This window comes from Eucyclogobius newberryi, unplaced genomic scaffold, assembly GCF_026437365.1.
Source record: "Eucyclogobius newberryi isolate DKJ021-1_F unplaced genomic scaffold, fEucNew1.0.hap1 SCAF_198, whole genome shotgun sequence".
Taxonomy (NCBI): Eukaryota; Metazoa; Chordata; class Actinopteri; order Gobiiformes; family Gobiidae; genus Eucyclogobius; species Eucyclogobius newberryi.
This window is the reverse complement of record NW_027315832.1, coordinates 20,094-35,284: the sequence shown is the minus strand read 5'-3', so window position 1 is coordinate 35,284 and position 15,191 is coordinate 20,094. Positions and strand designations below refer to the sequence as shown.

The 15,191-nt window shown below is 43.3% G+C and overlaps 1 protein-coding gene across 1 annotated transcript in view; it reads left to right on the top strand.

Moving 5' to 3' along the window:
* The window catches only part of LOC140366858 (laminin subunit beta-2-like), a gene marked incomplete at its 5' end in the record, with an annotated part of 135,122 nt that extends 121,312 nt beyond the window's left edge, over positions 1 to 13,810 (top strand). The window contains 6 exons of the mRNA XM_072453044.1: positions 4,862 to 5,006; positions 5,221 to 5,428; positions 5,548 to 5,689; positions 9,289 to 9,465; positions 10,211 to 10,376; positions 13,603 to 13,810. Of these exons, the coding sequence (XP_072309145.1) occupies positions 4,862 to 5,006; positions 5,221 to 5,428; positions 5,548 to 5,689; positions 9,289 to 9,465; positions 10,211 to 10,376; positions 13,603 to 13,739 (975 nt within the window). The remainder of the gene's footprint in view (positions 1 to 4,861; positions 5,007 to 5,220; positions 5,429 to 5,547; positions 5,690 to 9,288; positions 9,466 to 10,210; positions 10,377 to 13,602) is intronic.
* Between the last annotated feature and the right edge of the window lie 1,381 nt (positions 13,811 to 15,191).

Genomic DNA, 15,191 nt, shown 5'->3' with positions numbered 1-15,191 from the left:
CACTGTTCTAACACTGTTCTAAGTCTGTTCTAACTCTGTTCTAAAACTGTTCTAACACTGTTCTAAGATTGTTCTAAGACTGTTCTAACACTGTTCTAAGACTGTTCTAACACTTTTCTAACACTGTTCTAAGACTGTTCTAAGACTGTTCTAACTCTGTTCTAACACTGTTCTAAGACTGTTCTAACACTGTTCTAACACTGTTCTAACACTGTTCTAAGACTGTTTTAACACTGTTCTAACACTGTTCTAACACTGTTCTTAGACTGTTCTAACTCTGTTCTAACACTGTTCTAACACTGTTCTAACACTGTTCTAACACTGTTCTAAGACTGTTCTAACACTGTTCTAACACTGTTCTAAGTCTGTTCTAACTCTGTTCTAAAACTGTTCTAACACTGTTCTAAGACTGTTCTAACACTGTTCTAAGACTGTTCTAACACTGTTCTAAGACTGTTCTAACACTGTTCTAACACTGTTCTAAGACTGTTGTAAGACTGTTCTAACACTGTTCTAAGACTGTTCTAACACTGTTTTAACACTGTTCTAAGACTGTTCTAACACTGTTCTAAGACTGTTCTAAGACTGTTCTAACACTTTTCTAACACTTTTCTATGACTGTTCTAACACTGTTCTAAGACTGTTCTAACTCTGTTCTAAGACTGTTCTAAAACTGTTCTAAGACTGTTCTAAGACTGTTCTAACACTGTTCTAAGACTGTTCTAACACTGTTCTAACACTTTTCTAACACTGTTCTATAACTGTTCTAACTCTGTTCTAAGACTGTTCTAAGACTGTTCTAACACTGTTCTAACACTGTTATAACTCTGTTCTAACACTGTTCTAAGACTGTTCTAACACTCTTCTAACTCTGTTCTAACACTGTTCTAACACTGTTCTAAGATTGTTCTAAGACTGTTCTAACACTGTTCTAACACTGTTCTAAGACTGTTCTAAGACTGTTCTAAGTCTGTTCTAACTCTGTTCTAAAACTGTTCTAAGACTGTTCTAAGACTGTTCTAACACTGTTCTAAGACTGTTCTAACACTGTTCTAACACTTTTCTAACACTGTTCTAAGACTGTTCTAACTCTGTTCTAAGACTGTTCTAAGACTGTTCTAACACTGTTCTAACACTGTTCTAAGACTGTTCTAAGACTGTTCTAACTCTGTTCTAACACTGTTCTAAGACTGTTCTATCACTGTTCTAACACTGTTCTAAGACTGTTCTAACACTGTTCTAACACTGTTCTAACTCTGTTCTAAGACTGTTCTAACACTGTTCTAAGACTGTTCTAACTCTGTTCTAAGACTGTTCTAACACTGTTCTAAGACTGTCCTAACACTGTTCTAACACTGTTCTAAGACTGTTCTAACACTGTTCTAACACTGTTCTTAGACTGTTCTAACACTGTTCTAAGACTGTTCTAACTCTGTTCTAAGACTGTTCTAAGACTGTTCTAACCCTGTTCTAACTGTTCTAAGACTGTTCTAACTCTGTTCTAAGACTGTTTTAAGACTGTTCTAAGACTGTTCTAACACTGTTCTAAGACTGTTCTAACACTGTTCTAAGACTGTTCTAACACTGTTTTAAAAGTGTTCTAACTCTGTTCTAACTCTGTTCTAAGACTGTTCTAACACTGTTCTAAGACTGTTCTAACTCTGTTCTAAGACTGTTCTAACACTGTTCTAAGACTGTTCTAACACTGTTCTAAGACTGTTCTAAGACTGTTCTAACACTGTTCTAAGACTGTTCTAACACTGTTCTAAGACTGTTCTAACACTGTTCTAACTCTGTTCTAACTCTGTTCTAAATCTTTTCTAAGACTGTTCTAAGACTGTTCGAAGACTGTTCTAACTCTGTTCTAACTCTGTTCTAAGACTGTTCTAACACTGTTCTAAGACGTTTCTAACTCTGTTCTAAGACTGTTCTAACACTGTTCTAAGACTGTTCTAAGACTGTTCTAACACTGTTCTAAGTCTGTTCTAAGACTGTTCTAACACTGTTCTAAGACTGTTCTAACTCTGTTCTAAATCTGTTCTAAGACTGTTCTAAGACTGTTCGAAGACTGTTCTAACTCTGTTCTAAATCTGTTCTAAGACTGTTCTAAGACTGTTCGAAGACTGTTCTAACTCTGTTCTAACACTGTTCTTAGACTGTTCTAACACTGTTCTAAGACTGTTCTAACTCTGTTCTAAGACTGTTCTAAGACTGTTCTAACCCTGTTCTAACTCTGTTCTAAGCCTGTTTTAAGACTGTTCTAAGACTGTTCTAACACTGTTCTAACACTGTTCTAAGACTGTTCTAACACTGTTCTAACACTGTTCTAAGACTGTTCTAACACTGTTTTAAGAGTGTTCTAACTCTGTTCTAAGACTGTTCTAAGACTGTTCTAAGACTGTTCTAACTCTGTTCTAAGACTGTTCTAACACTGTTCTAAGACTGTTCTAACTCTGTTCTAAGACTGTTCTAACACTGTTCTAAGACTGTTCTAACACTGTTCTAACACTGTTCTAAGACTGTTCTAACACTGTTCTAACACTGTTCTAACACTGTTCTTAGACTGTTCTAACACTGTTCTAAGACTGTTCTAACTCTGTTCTAAGACTGTTCTAACACTGTTCTAAGACTGTTCTAACACTGTTCTAAGACTGTTCTAACACTGTTCTAACACTGTTCTAAGACTGTTCTAACACTGTTTTAAGAGTGTTCTAACTCTGTTCTAAGACTGTTCTAACTCTGTTCTAAGACTGTTCTAAGACTGTTCTAACTCTGTTCTAAATCTTTTCTAAGACTGTTCTAAGACTGTTCGAAGACTGTTCTAAGACGGTTCTAACTCTGTTCTAAGACTGTTCTAACACTGTTCTAAGACTGTTCTAAGACTGTTCTAACACTGTTCTAAGACTGTTCTAAGACTGTTCTAACACTGTTCTAAAACTGTTCTAACACTGTTCTAAGACTGTTCTAAGACTGTTCTAACACTGTTCTAAGACTGTTCTAACACTGTTCTAACACGTTTCTAACACTGTTCTAACACTGTTCTAACACTGTTCTAAGACTGTTCTAACACTGTTCTAAGACTGTTCTAACACTGTCCTAAGACTGTTGTAAGACTGTTCTAACCCTGTTCTAACTCTGTTCTAAGACTGTTCTAACTCTGTTCTAAGCCTGTTTTTAAGACTGTTCTAACACTGTTCTAAGACTGTTCTAACACTGTTCTAAGACTGTTCTAACACTGTTCTAAGACTGTTCTAACACTGTTTTAAGAGTGTTCTAACTCTGTTCTAAGACTGTTCTAAGACTGTTCTAAGACTGTTCTAACACTGTTCTAAGACTGTTCTAACTCTGTTCTAAGACTGTTCTAACACTGTTCTAAGACTGTTCTAACACTGTTCTAACACTGTTCTAAGACTGTTCTAACACTGTTCTAACACTGTTCTAACACTGTTCTTAGACTGTTCTAACACTGTTCTTAGACTGTTCTAACACTGTTCTAAGACTGTTCTAACACTGTTCTAAGACTGTTCTAACACTGTTTTAAGAGTGTTCTAACTCTGTTCTAAGACTGTTCTAACACTGTTCTAACACTGTTCTAAGACTGTTCTAACACTGTTCTAAAACTGTTCTAACACTGTTCTAAGACTGTTCTAAGACTGTTCTAACACTGTTCTAAGACTGTTCTAACACTGTTCTAACACGTTTCTAACACTGTTCTAACACTGTTCTAACACTGTTCTAAGACTGTTCTAACACTGTTCTAAGACTGTTCTAACACTGTCCTAAGACTGTTGTAAGACTGTTCTAACCCTGTTCTAACTCTGTTCTAAGACTGTTCTAACTCTGTTCTAAGCCTGTTTTTAAGACTGTTCTAACACTGTTCTAAGACTGTTCTAACACTGTTCTAAGACTGTTCTAACACTGTTCTAAGACTGTTCTAACACTGTTTTAAGAGTGTTCTAACTCTGTTCTAAGACTGTTCTAAGACTGTTCTAAGACTGTTCTAAGACTGTTCTAAGACTGTTCTAACTCTGTTCTAAGACTGTTCTAACACTGTTCTAAGACTGTTCTAACACTGTTCTAACACTGTTCTAAGACTGTTCTAACACTGTTCTAACACTGTTCTAACACTGTTCTTAGACTGTTCTAACACTGTTCTAAGACTGTTCTAACACTGTTCTAAGACTGTTCTAACACTGTTCTAAGACTGTTCTAACACTGTTCTAACACTGTTCTAAGACTGTTCTAACACTGTTCTAAGACTGTTCTAACACTGTTCTAACACTGTTCTAAGACTGTTCTAACACTGTTCTAACACTGTTCTAACACTGTTCTTAGACTGTTCTAACACTGTTCTAAGACTGTTCTAAGACTGTTCTAACACTGTTCTAAGACTGTTCTAACTCTGTTCTAAAACGGTTCTGCAGTTGTTTTTTATCTTCATTCTTTGTTTCATGACTTATTTACGAGCTCATCTTCTCTGAGCTTCACCAGCGTCTCCAGGGAGACGCTGGTGAAGCGTCTCCCTGGAGACGCTGGTGAAGCGTCTCCAGGGAGACGCTGGTGAAGCGTCTCCCTGGAGACGCTGGTGAAGCGTCTCCCTGGAGACGCTGGTGAAGCGTCTCCCTGGAGACGCTGGTGAAGCGTCTCCCTGGAGACGCTGGTGAAGCGTCTCCCTGGAGACGCTGGTGAAGCGTCTCCAGGGAGACGCTGGTGAAGCGTCTCCCTGGAGACGCTGGTGAAGCGTCTCCCTGGAGACGCTGGTGAAGCGTCTCCCTGGAGACGCTGGTGAAGCGTCTCCCTGGAGACTAAGTTTGTTCCAGAACGTGCCGCGTTTACAACAGAAGTTTTTGTTTTTCTGCAGCTCCAGGATCTTGTGTCTCTGACTCTCCAGGTGAAGAAGCGCGTCATGAGCACTTTGCACCAGGCCCAGAGCAAGAAGGACCTTCTGCAGGACTCCAACCAGAAGCTCAAGGACTTCATCAGAAAGATCAAGGATTTCCTCACAGGTGCTCCTTCTCCTCTGACCTTCTCTCCTTCTCCTCTGACCTCCTCCTCTGCTCCTCTGACCTTCTCTCCTGCTCCTCTGACCTCCTCCTCTGCTCCTCTGACCTTCTCTCCTGCTCCTCTGACCTTCTCTCCTGCTCCTCTGACCTTCTCTCCTGCTCCTCTGACCTTCTCTCCTCCTCCTCTGACCTCCTCCTCCTGGTTCTCCTCACACAGAGGAGGGTGCAGACCCGGAGAGCATCCAGAAGGTGGCGCTGCAGGTCTTGTTGGTGTCTCTTCCCGTGAACAGAACGATTCTGGACTTCACGGTTTCTCAGATCAAAGTCAGTCTCTCGAACGTGACAAACGTGGAGCAGATCGTGAACCAGACGAGCGAGAACATCGAGCGAGCCAGAAGTCTGCTGCGCCGCGCTCAGGACGCCAGGTGAGCCACGTCACCGCGGGGTCACCGGTCTGAACTCCTCTTCTTGTTTTGGAGTCGAAAGGTGAGATTCCTCGGTGTTTGAGAGCGACGGTCGAGACTCTTCTTCTTCTGTGTTTCAGGACTCGAGCTGAAGGAGTCAAAGACGCCACCAATCAGACGAAGGCGGCGCTGGACGTGTCACAGAACGCCATTAACGAAGCCACAGCCGCCCAGAGGCAAGCTGAGAAGAACCTGAACCACGCCAGGAACGCCATGGCTCAGGTACGGCGTCCCCTACAGGAGAACAGAGGTAAGACAGCTACGGCGTCCCCTGCAGGAGAACAGAGGTAAGACAGCTACGGCGTCCCCTGCAGGAGAACAGAGGTAAGACAGCTACGGCGTCCCCTGCAGGAGAACAGAGGTAAGACAGCTACGGCGTCCCCTGCAGGAGAACAGAGGTAAGACAGCTACGGCGTCCCCTGCAGGAGAACAGAGGTAAGACAGCTACGGCGTCCCCTGCAGGAGAACTTATGTTCCTCCTGATGTTCCTCCTGAAGTTCCTCCTGATGTTCCTCCTGATGTTCCTCCAGATGTTCCTCCTGATGTTCCTCCTGATGTTCCTCCTGATGTTCCTCCTTATGTTCCTCCTGATGTTCCTCCTAATGTTCCTCCTGATGTTCCTCCTGATGTTCCTCCTTATGTTCCTCCTGATGTTCCTCCTAATGTTCCTCCTTATGTTCCTCCTGATGTTCCTCCTAATGTTTCTCCTGATGTTCCTCCTGATGTTCCTCCTAATGTTCCTCCTGATGTTCCTCCTGATGTTCCTCCTTATGTTCCTCCTGATGTTCCTCCTAATGTTCCTCCTTATGTTCCTCCTGATGTTCCTCGTGATGTTCCTCCTAATGTTCCTCCTTATGTTCCTCCTGATGTTCCTCCTGATGTTTCTCCTGATGTTTCTCCTGATGTTCTTACTGATGTTCCTCCTGATGTTCCTCCTGATGTTTCTCCTGATGTTTCTCCTGATGTTCCTCCTGATGTTCCTCCTGATGTTTCTCCTGATGTTTCTCCTGATGTTCTTACTGATGTTCCTCCTGATGTTCCTCCTGATGTTCCTCCTGATGTTTCTCCTGATGTTTCTCCTGATGTTCCTCCTGATGTTCCTCCTGATGTTTCTCCTGATGTTTCTCCTGATGTTCTTACTGATGTTTCTCCTGATGTTTCTCCTGATGTTTCTCCTGATGTTCCTCCTGATGTTTCTCCTGATGTTTCTCCTTATGTTCTTCCTGATGTTCCTCCTGATGTTTCTCCTAATGTTCCTCCTGATGTTCCTCCTGATGTTCCTCCTGATGTTCCTCCTGATGTTCCTCCTGATGTTCCTCCTTATGTTTCTCCAGATGTTCCTCCTGATGTTCCTCCTAATGTTCCTCCTGATGTTCCTCCTGATGTTCCTCCTTATGTTCCTCCTGATGTTCCTCCTTATGTTTCTCCTGATGTTCTTCCTGATGTTCCTCCTTATGTTTCTCCTTATGTTCCTCGTGATGTTCCTCCTGATGTTCCTCCTGATGTTCCTCCTTATGTTCCTCGTGATGTTCCTCCTGATGTTCCTCCTTATGTTTCTCCTGATGTTCTTCCTGATGTTCCTCCTGATGTTCCTCCTGATGTTTCTCCTGATGTTTCTCCTGATGTTCCTCCTTATGTTTCTCCTGATGTTCCTCCTGATGTTTCTCCTTATGTTCCTCCTGATGTTCCTCCTGATGTTCCTCCTTATGTTCCTCGTGATGTTCCTCCTGATGTTCCTCCTGATGTTTCTCCTGATGTTTCTCCTGATGTTCTTACTGATGTTTCTCCTGATGTTCCTCCTGATGTTCCTCCTTATGTTTCTCCTGATGTTCCTCGTGATGTTCCTCCTGATGTTCCTCCTGATGTTCCTGCTGATGTCCCTCCTTATGTTCCTCCTGATGTTCCTCCTGATGTTCCTCCTGATGTTTCTCCTGATGTTCCTCCTTATGTTTCTCCTGATGTTCCTCCTGATGTTTCTCCTTATGTTCCTCCTGATGTTCCTCCTGATGTTCCTCCTTATGTTCCTCGTGATGTTCCTCCTGATGTTCCTCCTGATGTTTCTCCTGATGTTTCTCCTGATGTTCTTACTGATGTTTCTCCTGATGTTCCTGCTGATGTCCCTCCTTATGTTCCTCCTGATGTTCCTCCTGATGTTCCTCCTAATGTTTCTCCTGATGTTCCTCCTGATGTTCCTCCTAATGTTCCTCCTGATGTTCCTCCTGATGTTCCTCCTTATGTTCCTCCTGATGTTCCTCCTAATGTTCCTCCTTATGTTTCTCCTGATGTTCCTCGTGATGTTCCTCCTAATGTTCCTCCTTATGTTCCTCCTGATGTTCCTCCTGATGTTTCTCCTGATGTTTCTCCTGATGTTCTTACTGATGTTCCTCCTGATGTTCCTCCTGATGTTTCTCCTGATGTTTCTCCTGATGTTCCTCCTGATGTTCCTCCTGATGTTTCTCCTGATGTTTCTCCTGATGTTCTTACTGATGTTCCTCCTGATGTTCCTCCTGATGTTTCTCCTGATGTTTCTCCTGATGTTTCTCCTGATGTTCCTCCTGATGTTTCTCCTGATGTTTCTCCTTATGTTCTTCCTGATGTTCCTCCTGATGTTTCTCCTAATGTTCCTCCTGATGTTCCTCCTGATGTTCCTCCTGATGTTCCTCCTGATGTTCCTCCTGATGTTCCTCCTTATGTTTCTCCAGATGTTCCTCCTGATGTTCCTCCTAATGTTCCTCCTGATGTTCCTCCTGATGTTCCTCCTTATGTTCCTCCTGATGTTCCTCCTTATGTTTCTCCTGATGTTCTTCCTGATGTTCCTCCTTATGTTTCTCCTTATGTTCCTCGTGATGTTCCTCCTGATGTTCCTCCTGATGTTCCTCCTTATGTTCCTCGTGATGTTCCTCCTGATGTTCCTCCTTATGTTTCTCCTGATGTTCTTCCTGATGTTCCTCCTGATGTTCCTCCTGATGTTTCTCCTGATGTTTCTCCTGATGTTCCTCCTTATGTTTCTCCTGATGTTCCTCCTGATGTTTCTCCTTATGTTCCTCCTGATGTTCCTCCTGATGTTCCTCCTTATGTTCCTCGTGATGTTCCTCCTGATGTTCCTCCTGATGTTTCTCCTGATGTTTCTCCTGATGTTCTTACTGATGTTTCTCCTGATGTTCCTCCTGATGTTCCTCCTTATGTTTCTCCTGATGTTCCTCGTGATGTTCCTCCTGATGTTCCTCCTGATGTTCCTGCTGATGTCCCTCCTTATGTTCCTCCTGATGTTCCTCCTGATGTTCCTCCTGATGTTTCTCCTGATGTTCCTCGTGATGTTCCTCCTGATGTTCCTCCTGATGTTCCTCCTGATGTTTCTCCTGATGTTCCTCGTGATGTTCCTCCTGATGTTTCTCCTGATGTTTCTCCTGATGTTTCTCCTGATGTTCCTCCTGATGTTTCTCCTGATGTTTCTCCTGATGTTTCTCCTGATGTTCCTCCTTATGTTTCTCCTTATGTTTCTCCTGATGTTCCTCGTGATGTTCCTCCTGATGTTCCTCCTGATGTTCCTCCTGATGTTCCTCCTTATGGTTCTCCTGATGTTCCTCGTGATGTTCCTCCTGATGTTCCTCCTGATGTTCCTCCTGATGTTCCTCCTGATGTTCCTGCTGATGTCCCTCCTTATGTTCCTCCTGATGTTCTTCCTGATGTTCCTCCTGATGTTCCTCCTTATGTTTCTCCTGATGTTCCTCGTGATGTTCCTCCTGATGTTCCTCCTGATGTTCCTGCTGATGTCCCTCCTGATGTCCCTCCTGATGTCCCTCCCCATGTCTCTTCTGCAGGTGGACCAGCATCTGTCTAACCTGGAGCAGAAGCAGATGGACCTGATGCTGAGACTCTCTAATTTGTCCGTTGGAGTTGAAATGCTCCGTAACAAGACCAGGCTGAACCAGGACTTGGCCAAAGAGGCTGCGGCGCTGTCCATCCGAGCCCAGGACCAGGCCTCGGATCTGGTCAGTGCACTGTCCACTACCAGGGACACCAGGAGGACAACACGTACCCGACCTGACACTGTCCACTACCAGGGACACCAGGAGGACAACACGTACCCGACCTGACACTGTCCACTACCAGGGACACCAGGAGGACAACACGTACCCGACCTGACACTGTCCACTACCAGGGACACCAGGAGGACAACACGTACCCGACCTGACACTGTCCACTACCAGGGACACCAGGAGGACAACACGTACCCGACCTGACACTGTCCACTACCAGGGACACCAGGAGGACAACACGTACCCGACCTGACACTGTCCACTACCAGGGACACCAGGAGGACAACACGTACCCGACCTGACACTGTCCACTACCAGGGACACCAGGAGGACAACACGTACCCGACCTGACACTGTCCACTACCAGGGACACCAGGAGGACAACACGTACCCGACCTGACACTGTCCACTACCAGGGACACCAGGAGGACAACACGTACCCGACCTGACACTGTCCACTACCAGGGACACCAGGAGGACAACACGTACCCGACCTGACACTGTCCACTACCAGGGACACCAGGAGGACAACACGTACCCGACCTGACACTGTCCACTACCAGGGACACCAGGAGGACAACACGTACCCGACCTGACACTGTCCACTACCAGGGACACCAGGAGGACAACACGTACCCGACCTGACACTGTCCATAAGGATCCCTCACATTCTTTCTCTTAGATGATATTTCTTCTCTTCTAGAGTTTGAACGAGACGGAGCGACAGTTCCAGGATCTGAGGCAGAAGCTGGACTCGTTTGGAGGAGAATCTGGAGGTTTGGATGTTCTCAGTAAAAGAGCCAAAGATCTGAAGAACGAAGCTGAAGGTCTTCTGGACCAAGCCACGCAAGGAGTGGAACTGCTCAAGAGTAAGAACTGAGATGACCATAAGTTAAAAGAAACATCTGCTCTAGAGTAAGAACTGAACTGGAGGAACATGAGGAGTCTGTTCTAGAGTAAGAACTGAACTGACCATAAATAACATCAGAGGAACATGAGGAGTCTGCTCTAGAGTAAGAACTGAACTGACCATAAATAACATCAGAGGAACATGAGGAGTCTGCTCTAGAGTAAGAACTGAACTGAACATAAATAACATTAGAGGAACATGAGGAGTCTGTTCTAGAGTAAGAACTGAACTGACCATAAATAACATTAGAGGAACATGAGGAGTCTGCTCTAGAGTAAGAACTGAACTGACCATAAATAACATTAGAGGAACATGAGGAGTCTGTTCTAGAGTAAGAACTGAACTGACCATAAATAACATTAGAGGAACATGAGGAGTCTGTTCTAGAGTAAGAACTGAACTGACCATAAATAACATTAGAGGAACATGAGGAGTCTGCTCTAGAGTAAGAACTGAACAGACCATAAATAACATCACAGAGGAACATGAGGAGTCTGTTCTAGAGTAAGAACTGAACTGACCATAAATAACATCAGAGGAACATGAGGAGTCTGCTCTAGAGTAAGAACTGAACTGACCATAAATAACATCAGAGGAACATGAGGAGTCTGTTCTAGAGTAAGAACTGAACTGACCATAAATAACATTAGAGGAACATGAGGAGTCTGTTCTAGAGTAAGAACTGAACTGACCATAAATAACATCAGAGGAACATGGGGAGTCTGTTCTAGAGTAAGAACTGAACAGACCATAAATAACATCACAGAGGAACATGAGGAGTCTGTTCTAGAGTAAGAACTGAACTGACCATAAATAACATCAGAGGAACATGAGGAGTCTGCTCTAGAGTAAGAACTGAACAGACCATAAATAACATTAGAGGAACATGAGGAGTCTGTTCTAGAGTAAGAACTGAACTGACCATAAAAAACATTAGAGGAACATGAGGAGTCTGTTCTAGAGTAAGAACTGAACTGACCATAAATAACATCAGAAGAACATGAGGAGTCTGCTCTAGAGTAAGAACTGAACTGAACATAAATAACATTAGAGGAACATGAGGAGTCTGTTCTAGAGTAAGAACTGAACTGACCATAAATAACATTAGAGGAACATGAGGAGTCTGTTCTAGAGTAAGAACTGAACTGACAATAAATAACATCAGAGGAACATGAGACGTCTGTTCTAGAGTAATAACTGAACTGAACATAAATAACATTAGAGCAACATGAGGAGTCTGTTCTAGAGTAAGAACTGAACTGACCATAAATAACATTAGAGGAACATGAGGAGTCTGTTCTAGAGTAAGAACTGAACTGACCATAAATAACATCAGAGGAACATGAGGAGTCTGTTCTAGAGTAAGAACTGAACTGACCATAAATAACATCAGAGGAACATGAGGAGTCTGTTCTAGAGTAAGAACTGAACTGACCATAAATAACATCAGAGGAACATGGGGAGTCTGTTCTAGAGTAAGAACTGAACAGACCATAAATAACATCAGAGGAACATGAGGAGTCTGTTCTAGAGTAAGAACTGAACTGACCATAAATAACATCAGAGGAACATGAGACGTCTGTTCTAGAGTAATAACTGAACTGAACATAAATAACATTAGAGGAACATGAGGAGTCTGTTCTAGAGTAATAACTGAACTGACCATAAATAACATCAGAGGAACATGAGGAGTCTGTTCTAGAGTAAGAACTGAACTGACCATAAATAACATCAGAGGAACATGAGACGTCTGTTCTAGAGTAATAACTGAACTGAACATAAATAACATTAGAGCAACATGAGGAGTCTGTTCTAGAGTAAGAACTGAACTGACCATAAATAACATTAGAGGAACATGAGGAGTCTGTTCTAGAGTAAGAACTGAACTGACCATAAATAACATCAGAGGAACATGAGACGTCTGTTCTAGAGTAATAACTGAACTGACCATAAATAACATCAGAGGAACATGAGGAGTCTGTTCTAGAGTAAGAACTGAACTGAACATAAATAACATCACAAAGGAACATGAGGAGTCTGTTCTAGAGTAAGAACTGAACTGACCATAAATAACATCACAGAGGAACATGAGGAGTCTGTTCTAGAGTAAGAACTGAACTGAACATAAATAACATCACAAAGGAACATGAGGAGTCTGTTCTAGAGTAAGAACTGAACTGACCATAAATAACATCACAGAGGAACATGAGGAGTCTGTTCTAGAGTAAGAACTGAACTGAACATAAATAACATCACAGAGGAACATGAGGAGTCTGTTCTAGAGTAAGAACTGAACTGACCATAAATAACATTAGAGGAACATGAGGAGTCTGTTCTAGAGTAAGAACTGAACTGACCATAAATAACATCACAGAGGAACATGAGGAGTCTGCTCTAGAGTAAGAACTGAACTGAACATAAATAACATCACAGAGGAACATGAGGAGTCTGCTCTAGAGTAAGAACTGAACTGACCATAAATAACATCACAGAGGAACATGAGGAGTCTGTTCTAGAGTAAGAACTGAACTGACCATAAATAACATCACAGAGGAACATGAGGAGTCTGTTCTAGAGTAAGAACTGAACTGAACATAAATAACATCAGAGGAACATGAGGAGTCTGTTCTAGAGTAAGAACTGAACTGACCATAAATAACATTAGAGGAACATGAGGAGTCTGTTCTAGAGTAAGAACTGAACTGAACATAAATAACATCACAGAGGAACATGAGGAGTCTGTTCTAGAGTAAGAACTGAACTGACCATAAATAACATCACAGAGGAACATGAGGAGTCTGTTCTAGAGTAAGAACTGAACTGAACATAAATAACATCAGAGGAACATGAGGAGTCTGTTCTAGAGTAAGAACTGAACTGAACATAAATAACATCAGAGGAACATGAGGAGTCTGTTCTAGAGTAAGAACTGAACTGACCATAAATAACATTAGAGGAACATGAGGAGTCTGTTCTAGAGTAAGAACTGAACTGAACATAAATAACATCACAGAGGAACATGAGGAGTCTGTTCTAGAGTAAGAACTGAACTGACCATAAATAACATTGAAGGAACATGAGGAGTCTGTTCTAGAGTAAGAACTGAACTGACCATAAATAACATCACAGAGGAACATGAGGAGTCTGTTCTAGAGTAAGAACTGAACTGTATTTGTTTTTTCCAGAGCTGGAGAAGAAGTTCCGCAGTAACGAGCAGAAGTTGCAGCGTCAGCGTTCAGAACTCGACCAACTTCGAGGAAACGTGACTTTTGTGCGAGACGAGATCCGAAACCAAGTGCAAAAGTACAGCAACTGTAATTAAGACCAGGACCAGCACCAGGACCAGGACCAGCACCAGGACCAGGACCAGGACCAGGACCAGGACCAGGACCAGGACCAGCACCAGCACCAGGACCAGGACCAGGACCAGGACCAGGACCAGCACCAGCACCAGCACCAGGACCAGGACCAGGACCAGACCAGGACCAGACCAGGACCAGCACCAGCACCAGGACCAGGACCAGGACCAGGACCAGGACCAGGACCAGCACCAGCACCAGCACCAGGACCAGGACCAGGACCAGGACCAGACCAGGACCAGACCAGGACCAGGACCAGGACCAGGACCAGGACCAGGACCAAGAGTCACGTCCTGAGTCTCTGAGCTTCGGTCCAAATCCATAATTATTCCTGAATTATTAAAAGTATTTAACCAGTTTCATTGTTATTCTTATTTTAAATTCTCAAATGTTTAATTGTGTTTGATTCTGTTGAAATGTGTTTGTGTTTTTAAACTGTTTGGTTCAATTAATCAAACGAAACAGTTTTATATTTAGTACACATAATCTTGAAACGCAGAGTTTAATCTGAAAAAGGAAAATAAAAATACATTTGACATTTTCATTGTGTTTGTGTCTTTTGTTCAAAAATGTGAAGAAGAAAAGCAAAACCCAAGAACCTGCTCCAAGAACCAAGAACTGCGCCAAGAACCAAGAACCTGCTCCAAGAACCAAGAACTGCGCCAAGAACTAAGAACCTGCTCCAAGAACCAAGAACCTGCTCCAAGAACCAAGAACCTGCTCCAAGAACCAAGAACCTGCTCCAAGAACCAAGAACCTGCTCCGAGAACCTGCTCCACACCAGGCTCTGGTCCAGAGCCTGGTTCAGATCTGGGTTTAGTCCTGGTTTAGTCCTGGTTTAGTCCTGGTTTAGTCCTGGTTTAGTCCTGGTTTAGTCCTGGTTTAGTCCTGGTCTGGTCCTGGTCTGGTCCTGGTTTAGACCTGGTTTAGTCCTGGTTTAGTCCTGGTTTAGTCCTGGTTTAGTCCTGGTTTAGTCCTGGTTTAGTCCCGGTTTAGTCCCGGTTTAGTCCCGGTTTAGTCCTGGTTTAGTCCTGGTTTAGTCCTGGTTTAGTCCTGGTTTAGACCTGGTTTAGACCTGGTTTAGTCCTGGTTTAGTCCTGGTTTAGTCCTGGTTTAGTCCTGGTTTAGTCCCGGTTTAGTCCTGGTTCAGATCCGGGTCTGGGTTCAGGGACAAAGAGAGTCTGTCCTGAAGCAGCTGAGAATGTGGATCAGATCTGAGACAGCGGAAGCTCAAGTGTGAGCCCCAAATATCACTGTGTTCATCTGGACTAAACCAGGTCTAAACCAGGTCTAAACCAGGTCTAAACCAGGACTAAACCAGGTCTAAACCAGGACTAAACCAGGACTAAACCAGGACTAAACCAGGTCTAAACCAGGTCTAAACCAGGACTAAACCAGGACTAAACCAGGACTAA